Source organism: Pterocles gutturalis, unplaced genomic scaffold (genome assembly GCF_000699245.1).
Source record: "Pterocles gutturalis isolate BGI_N339 unplaced genomic scaffold, ASM69924v1 scaffold27229, whole genome shotgun sequence".
NCBI lineage: Eukaryota > Metazoa > Chordata > Aves > Pterocliformes > Pteroclidae > Pterocles > Pterocles gutturalis.
Window position 1 is genome coordinate 190,341 of NW_010129329.1, and position 9,487 is coordinate 199,827.

Sequence of the window (9,487 nt, forward strand, 5' to 3'; positions counted from 1 at the left end):
TTTAACTTCCTAATTCCTAGCTAGGGAGAAAGAATTTATTTCAGCTTTTGCATTTTCAGCCAGAACTGTCTTATTAAGGGACTGACGGCATGTGAATGGGAACTGCAATTCTTAAAGTGGCTTGATACACATACAGAGCAAAATTTTCAGACCAGTTCATTCTGTGATGTTTTTTTCATAATGGGGGAAGCTATCACAACAGCGGATTTATTTCATTTATTCAGGTTTTTCAGTAGATGGCTACTGGCTGTGCACATCATCTGACTGGTCATCCAGCCTCCATCAGACCTTGCCAAACAAGAGCCATCTAGTCCCAAAATCCATGGGCTGAAGCACACCTTGGCAATGTCCCACTCAGTCCACTGATAGTGATGCACTAGACATGAGCTTAGACACAGAAAAAATATTTTACTGTTTATTATTTGGAATTTTGGCTTCTGTATTATTTTATATAATGATATGCAAAGGCACTCTGTACAACTATAGAGTGCCAGTGTGATTTGAGGACAGGAATGGGAGCAGCTAAGCAGCTGTCCCAATGCTTAACTTAAAATATTTTTCGTTCTGAATACTCAGCCTTTCTAATCGGGAGCTTATTTACCTATTCCAGAGTTCAGCTGTGGGAACTAATTAATGTTTCTGCAATTCTTGAGGTATAAATTAGCAAGAGATATTATTATCACAGATTCTTCCACTAACAGGAGCTTGCATATTTAAGAAATATGTTATATAATCCAGATGGTGTGCTGCTCAAGTGTGTTAAATATTCACAATAAAGAAGTGTGCAGGACATCTGTCTGGTTGCAATATAACCAAGCACAGAAGTTTATACAGGCAGATAACCAGATTTTTGAAACTCCTTTCACAGCTGTACTGTCATTTGTATAAGGTCATTTTTGGCTGGCGAAGTATCACATGTCATCAATTTACCAGTGGGCAAAATAGGAGGTTTGCTTTCTCTGAATATACGCTAAGGCTAGGTCCGAAACACCGGAGCTGAACACAAACCCAGTGAGCAATTCACAGCTGTAGTGAGGTTCCAAACCCAACAGTTCCCTCTGCCCTTCGTTCTCCGAGGGGTATTTTTGCTCTTTGGTTCAACTGACTTAGTCTGAAAAGTTAAAGTGTATTATATTAAATTATTTGTGCTGAAGGAAAAACTAACTCAACCTGATGCTCAACAGATTATTCAATTTAAAAATATTAACTATGTAAGGGAAAAGTGGCAGATTTATGATAGCATATAATGATATATGATTATGTTGCTATAATGAGCTAAATAACTACAAACCACAAGAGGAAAGTTTAGCAGCTCATTACTACAGCAGAAACAAATGCATAGACAGAACAAGTTCTGAACCACTTAAATAAATTGACTTTATTCCTTAAGAAAACCACATTTCCTTTTGAATGAATTGTTGCTTTCTAAGTGTTATGTCATGTGGTTTTGAAAAAGCAATAATTTTCCACTTTGGCCAAATGTTGAAGTATTATAAATTCATTATGGAAATGGTCATTCAAAAATCAATTTTGATTAGCAGCCTTTGAAATCAATTGATCTGTAACCTGTACTTAGCTGTACTTGCTTTACATTTTTTTGGCATCTCAGTTCATTAATAGCACATTTTTCTAATAGGACCTGTAATAATTTGGAAGTTTTGAATTTTTGTTGAAAAAAGGAACACTATATAAGTCTAGCTGTAGGCATCTGTACAGAAGCATATAAACATTGTGGATCTTAAATTTTTAGGAGACAGCAAGCTTCATCAAGCTGGTAGCAGAAATATTGATAATGAAAGAATAAGCTGACATTATTTATATGTTTAAACCTAGTTGTAGTAAGATCACATGGAAATTATTACATGCTGAAAGAATTTGGCAGGCAATGGAATCCTGTAGTTATTTATACCTGACATGATTTCTTGTAATGAAATTTTATGGAATTTGAAAAGCTGAGATTTATTTGCACATACATGTAAATGACATGACATAACAAGATGGCATTTAATAGGCATATTCCAATTATTTGCTCATTACATCATTCATTTTAAAGCTGCTTGAAGTTTTCTAGGCTGTGCCTTAGAGAAACAGAGCCAGCCAGTGCACTGTGTGAAGTGGCTAACTGCAGCTTTTCTGTCACAAATTATTTCAAAGCAAAATTTTAACTAAATGTTATGTTTGGAACTCAGTTTATTCCTTTATTAACTGTTATATTTCTACATCTACTGTATATAAAACATTTAATAGTGATCATTTAAGCTGACAGGACATTTAGTAAATTCTTCACTTGAAAATTAACCTCAGAAAATTTCAGATTTAAATCAAAGCTGAAGGAAAACCTGAAATCCATGTGGAAAAAAAAATATTGGTGAAACACGTGTTACGAAATTGGTTCTATACTTTTGCTCTCCTAGAAGGGAACTCGTAAAAAATGTTCTGTGTTCAGTTTACTCCAGTCAACTATATGTGGTTCTTAAGTGTACCATTGTTTATGGGATTTTAATCATATCTTAATTCCTAATAATAATATCTTAATTCCTTTTAGTGTAGAGCATTTAGAAAAAAATCTAAAGAAACTAAATGGCGTGAAGTGAAAGCACCTTTGTTTCATACTGCACATTTAAAAAATGTCTAAATGCAGTAAAGCAGTGACTTGTATTGCATATGCAAATCAAACACGGTATTGCCTGCAAGCAACAAGTTTCATTTCCTGTGGTTATGTAAAATGAATGAAACCTTACCTGGCAGAAGCACCCCTTTTTACAAAAGTCCTTGTAGTTGCTTTAACTCACATGGCCTGTCCATCTCTTGTCTAATTATTTTGGTTTCTGGGAACACTTAGCATTTAAACAAGCTGGCAGTTTTCCCTTTTTAATAGTGTAAAAGATATGTGAGGCTCAGATCCTCTGGAATAGACTGACTGGCCTCTTGAGCCATGCCAGGCTACTGAAGGCTATCAGCAAGAGCCAAGTTACCTGGTACCAAAAGAAACCGATCGGTGCCTCTCAAGCTGCGGGTAGGAGTATAGGAAGCATATAAAAAGTCATGAAAAAAATCTTACTGACAGCACCTCACTGGTCCTGCAGTCCTTCAGCCTGGAGGTATGCAGTGTCAGTCACTCCAAGATTCATTTCCACCTTCCAAGATGAACATTCAGCTGGCTACCTTTTGAAACACAGCTTTTAATACTGCAAGCACCCAGGTGTTGTTTCACACCCAGTTTAAGTGCAGGGAACATCACCAAATTCTTCCTATCCATCCTAATAGTGGCACAGCACATTAGTTCACCAGCTGCAATTGCAGTTCTTCAGCGTTCCAGATAAGGCCAGAGTCCTCCTGAATAAACTGCTGCCACTGTCACTCCCCATGAAACCTCCATGCAGTCATGTGAGAGGTTATTCTGAAGGTGAGTCATGTAAACACACAGAAGAGAAACACAAGTGCTTGTGGACAGGTCTCCAACCCGGCAGTGAAGCGCCTGGTGTAAGATCCCTGCGTAAGGGATGACGCAGGCACCATCTCACTCAGCCATCTTCTCAGTGCTCTTGTCTGAGCAGAGCTGTCTTGAGTCTCCCTCTTTCTCACCCTTTGCAATGGCAAAAGCTATTGGGAGTCTCTTTCTCCTTTACCTTTCATGCTGAAGGAAGCAGCCCCCTGCCTTACAGCCCACTCCTCCCACAGCCATCCCTGTGTGTTTTTCTGCACACACAGAATGCCTTCATAAAGCCTCTATCCCTTTCTTTCAGGGTCCCACTGCCTCGTCATTTCTATGAAGCTGACAAAAAAGGAAGTAAGCTTTCATTATACTGCTCAGGTCAGAAGAGTTAGAAGTCCCATTTTTAGCGTCATGGTTTGTTTTATCTGATCAATGTTCTTGTTGCAACCTTTCCCTTCCTCACCCATCTTTTTTCTTTGGTTTGCTACCTGCATTTACCACATCTGCAAGCACATTGGAACAGGAACTGTGTATTTCTCTGTATTTTCTTTGGGAAGCACTTAGCAGAAATTTGGTCCCTGTGAATACAGCAGTGCAATAACACCAGTATTTTCCTACATCGTGTCTCTTCAGTGGATAGTTCCAGTAACACTTTTTGTGCTGCCTTTTCAGATTATCACACAGTGATGCTGAAGGACAGATACTGCAATCCAAAGGAGAATTTGATTCCTTATGGCTGTTCTTTTCCAGACTTCTGAGTCTGAAACAGTTCTCTGTCTCAGGTATTTTTTCCTGAGCTCCTAGACAGTGTAACTCAAAACATTTCAAAAGAAACCTTTGCCCATAGGTCTTTAGAAAACCCTGGATCCAACTAGTTTCAATCCAGTTCTGTCATGCTTGGCTGTTCTCTGATTTTCTAAGCCACTGTGCCAGCCCCATATGTAGATCGTAAAGATATTTAATTGATTTAACAAAGGCAAGCCTGGGAACATGACAAAAGGGCAGCAGTTACAGAGACAGAGAAAATACACGTCATGCCTTCCCTAGAACTGATGTGTATAGCAGACATTCTGGAAGAGGTTCAGTTTTTCTGTAGCAATGCATATAAATGCTCTCTGCAACCTCATCAAGTTATACATCACCTGAAGCCAAGTGTCTCTTCTTTTTATTTTCACTGCGTATCTCAAAAAGATATGTTTTTAGAAGACTTACAGCAAGGAGCTCATGTTTTCTAAACAGAAAAGTCAGGATAATAATCAAAAGTCAATCAATAAAGCACTGTACCTAAAACCACATCAAAAGATGGCTTTTCTGCCTCTCATAAGGGCTCTTTGGTTTTTTGAGCCAGACTCTCCAGGAAGTAAATAGAGGTGGCTGTCTATTTATTCCGTGGAAGGACACGCATCATTTAATACTCAGCTTTCCAGATTTCTGGGCTGCCTTCTGCATAACATGAACAGCTTTGATACGGTGTACAGTGTCTTTATCTAATACAGTCATCCATTAGTACCTCACCAGTCATGGATATCAACAATTTAGGTGTTTTGCGGTGGAAGATCATAGGTTCTCAAGAAATTAATCATCTAATCCTTGCAGATTCTGCCAAAACACATACTAAACTGAAACTTCAGAGCAAATGTTTCACCACTCGATGAGTTCATTGCATTTCTATTAAAGAATTGCCTCACTTCGCCTTATTTATTACCACCTTAGAAAACACAACCAGAATGAACAGACAGACTCTGAGCTTTGCCTGATATGATCTACTTGGTCAAACTTTGGAAGTAAAAGCAAAGTGTAGAAAAGGACAGGATGTCTTTCTTAACACGAAAAAGGTTAGACACTGGCTGATTTGTCAAATTCCACCCTGTACAGCACCCAGGCTCTCTGGTGATAGGCACATGTGATCCATTTCTCACCAAAGAGACTGAATAGCTGCACAACTGGCCCCACAAGTCAAGTCTTCCCCTGGCGAGAGGAGCTGTGCTGACTTCTATCAGCTGAAGATCTGGCTGTGTCTGTGTTTGACTGAACTACCTGGGGCTTTTGCAGTAGTTCCTTAGGAAATGTTTCTGTCTGAATAAGACTGAGGGAAGAAAGACAACAGCTCCATATTATTTCTGGCAATTAGAGGAAAATCGTGATGGCACATTCTACTAAACTTTAAGCCTGACTCGGTTGACTTCGGTCACATGTCTTCACAGAAGAAGCACCATTTCAGAAGGGACTTTCAGAAGAGGTAGGAAAAGGGATCGTTAATATGAATGTGCAATCGGTGTGTGATGCACCTGGAATCAGGAAGAGATTACAGAGGCAGGAGGAAGGAAGACAAATAAATCAGGCCATGGTTGGTATAAATCTTGTGGCATGCTTTGAGGTCATCCTTGTGGGAGAAAATAACATTTTCTTTTAGGATGTTGGCACAAACTTGAAAGTTGTAAAACTCCTTCTTCAGCAGTTAATTTGTCCTTCAGTGTTAAATATCATCTTCTGTTGTGTACGACTCATTCACAACTTCTGCTGGCAAAAACCAAACTGCTGGTCCACTGGTAATATGATACTTAAAAAAAGAAAAAAAAAGCATATGAGAAACGTAGGGTATGCAGGGGACAGAAGTCAAACATGCCCCAAAAGCAGAATGACCGAGGCAGCCAGAGACCATACAGATTTATTTGTGTGCTTTTCAGAAGCAAGAAGAGCCTCTAGCTGAGCTCAAAGTCTTCACCTGACGTCCCTCTGGAGTCAGTCCTGCACCTCTAGTTCAGTTGTACTTGCAGACTGTGGCCCCCTGTGTTCAGTGAAAGGGGTTTCATTTGAAATAAGAGCACTCTGAGAAAGGAGAGGTTTAAGGTACTCTTAAACGTATTTTGAATAAATAGTGCTGTCACCAGTAGTGCATAACGCACACTGGATGGGAAAGGACTTTACTCACAACAAAGCAGTGCTATTCATTTAAATATTGCATGATTGTATTTAAATTAAAAGTAATTCATTATAGATGCATTCCCTTAGGAGCTGAGCATCCTGGACCTGATCCAGTGGAGTACTTACTATGGAGCTTTGAACACAAGGGGGCTGTTGACCGCATTCAGCTGATCTATTGCCTGAAATGAAGCACATCCTTGAGATTTTTTGCTTGATGGGGATCACAGCCCACAGCACCTTGTGGGACCGAGTCTGATGTAGCTTTTATATTATTACGCCTTACAGAATAGCATGATCATTTTTCCGTAGTTAAAACTGAGGAACTGAAAAGCCTCACAACAGTAATGAAATACTGTGACAGAAACGGAGCAAATACCATTGCAGTAGTGTTCAACTGTCTGTGCAATATCTGTTTTCAGGTTACCAAGGCAGCTTTCACTCAATACAAAACTGTTTCCACTATGGAGACTGCTACAGAACAATGGACCAGTCTGTCACCAGTGATGTGCTAACAGGGGAATCCCATTGCTTTAATCCTCTGAGACAGAACGGCTATCACATACTCAATGCACCTTTAGCTTCAACAGGTAATTTATTCCACCTATAAAGGACTAGCCATATGATATTTTTAGCAGGAGGTGAAAAGAACACATTTTACAGTCAATGTTATTACAAAAATATGTTTGCATAAAAAACTCAGTCACTGAAATTCATTTGCATCTATAAAAATCCCAGAGAGAAGCGAATTTGTTTCCTTTAATCCTCCTGTATTTGACTGATGGACAAATTCTCCTTTCATTCTGCTGGATGTAATACCTTCAGAGCCCTGACAAACAGGACAGTTCTCACATTTATTGTGTGGGCTATTCATTGTACATCTCCTCAGGTATGCTCAGGCAGGCTTTTATAATCGGATCAAAGTTAAGAAGCTAGTTAACACAGCTCTGAAGAAAACAGCAGCAGGCACTTCCTGTCCATGTAAGAATAGAAGGATGGCTTTGTTTTGCAATACTGATGTTTACAAAATGGAAAGGCACTGCTCTGATAAATTCAGCTAAAAATATCAGTTAGTCTCTTTTTGTTCAGGAGTTCCTTTGTGTTTGTACTGTTTTACATTCATGGCGATCATATTTCCCCATTTAGCTACATATTTGCATAAGGTAAAATTTGCAACAAGTTATTATAGCTAGATTACTATAATACTTCAATATTTAAGTATTCATTTTTATAAAGCTTTTTTTCTACTTTTAAAACCACAATAAAGAATTGACAGAATTACTGAAATCATACAAAATGTGAGTATTGTCAGAGCCATGAAACACTAACATTTACTGCAATCTTTACTTACATATCTCCAAGAAATTTTTTTTCGTGTCTGAACTCAGAAGGGCATCTCAGTTAAGGACAGTAATGAAAACATATGTTTAAATGCTTTTTGAAATGGGGCCTGAGTCAGACCACAAAATTAGAGTTGACTTTCCTGTTTGTTTCGTATTAAAGGAGACTCTGTTTAGAGAGAGCGTGCAAGCATTTGTCTGTTGTTCCATACTAGAAAATGTACGCATCAGTAACAAACACAAGGGAAAAGTTTAAGATGAAGTTTCAACTTCAACTTTGAATTCTTTTGTGTTATTCATAAGTTTGATGTTACTAAAACATAGTTTTTTCATCTTAACATCAAATTTCAAGTTTAGATTGACAGGCTGCAATATTTAAAGAACAGACTAAATAAACTTTGCAAAAGAAATTGTAGGAGCAAAGAATAATACTGTGGCAAGACACCAACTCCAACAACAGCTGATTTTTCTGTCTGGGGCTAAACTATTAGGAAATGTTTCTGTGTAGTATTTTTAGTTTTAGAGTGGTTATTGAGGTATGCAAATACTTAAAAGGCTGAAACGTAAATATATATGACATATATAAATCTTATCTCATCTTTTTGTGTGTAAAATAGAACCATTCAGGTTTGCAAGATTCATCAAGGCTATGCATTAATTTTTTTCAGGCTTTTATAGCACCATTAATATTAAATGAGATCTCATCTCACAGGACTGCCAAATGTGACTGGCAAAAAGCTGTTCCATGAATCACATTAACAGTCAATAAAATTTTATTTGCTGTTCAGGACTTCGGATAGTTTACTCTATCTGGAATCTAATAATGATTTCTGGGGTGTATGCTTATCTTGGGTTTTGTCCATCTGTGGTTGTGTATCCACCCTGTATACAGGCTCATCAAACAGAAATTAGCATAACATAAACATTCACAAAACTTATCAAAATACTGGTCACTCCACTTGGACTGCCACAGCACAGGGCAGATAAACAGGCCAAGTTCATCTTCCAGAGACTTTGGACATACGCTGCATGCCAGACTTCTGCAGACAGCAGAACTTGTCCTGTAAACTAACAGTAAATTAATACGTCATAGGAAAATGCAGAAATGTAAATAATTAGAGAATTTGGTCTCAAATAATAAAAACATACCTAATAGTAAAATACCTATAATTAAGTTCTAAGGAGTGAGCCGACGGTTCTTTCTGAAACCAGGACTGGCTGTGTAAGACCAGGATCTGTCATTACTGCTAGTGTTGCAGCACCGCGCAGCCTGGAGGCCTCAGTTAAGCCTGGTGCAGCCTCTGATTCAGCCATATGTAGACAAACTTGCCTGCAGAGTTAGGCAGCCCAAAGAGATGAGCAAAAGGCTGAAGAGACGAGCAAGCCTCATTTTCCAGATGGGGAACTAAGGCACAGAAAAAGAGTAATTTCCCAGTGTCTGCACCGAGCTCCTCCATCAAGCAGAGAACGGAGCCAGGTCCCAATGCTTTAACCATGAGGATCAGCCATCCACACGTTGCCTTGCAATTCACATGAACATGATTTCTAAGAGATTTGTTTTCTACATCAGGCACTTAGTTCACAGGCATGTTCTCAACTAGAAGGATCTTGTGCCATGCGTTGCCTCAGCTGACTTAATGCTGCTGCTGACAGCAGGTGGGTTCTGTGGGCTGGATGCAGGGATCCAAACCTTGTGCTGAAGCTCACAGAGACACTTTTCTAAAGCTCCAACCCAAATTGGCTGTTACAGGGTAAAACAAAATACGTATGTTAAAGAATAAACAGAAGC

At 38.8% G+C, this 9,487-nt stretch overlaps 1 protein-coding gene across 1 annotated transcript in view; it reads left to right on the forward strand.

Annotated features, from left to right (window-relative positions):
* The window catches only part of GLIS1 (GLIS family zinc finger 1), a 106,244-nt gene that overhangs the window by 95,498 nt on the left and 1,259 nt on the right, over positions 1–9,487 (forward strand). Inside the window, exon 8 of the mRNA XM_010079913.1 lies at positions 6,727–6,948. Within this exon, the coding sequence (XP_010078215.1) occupies positions 6,727–6,948 (222 nt within the window). The remainder of the gene's footprint in view (positions 1–6,726; positions 6,949–9,487) is intronic.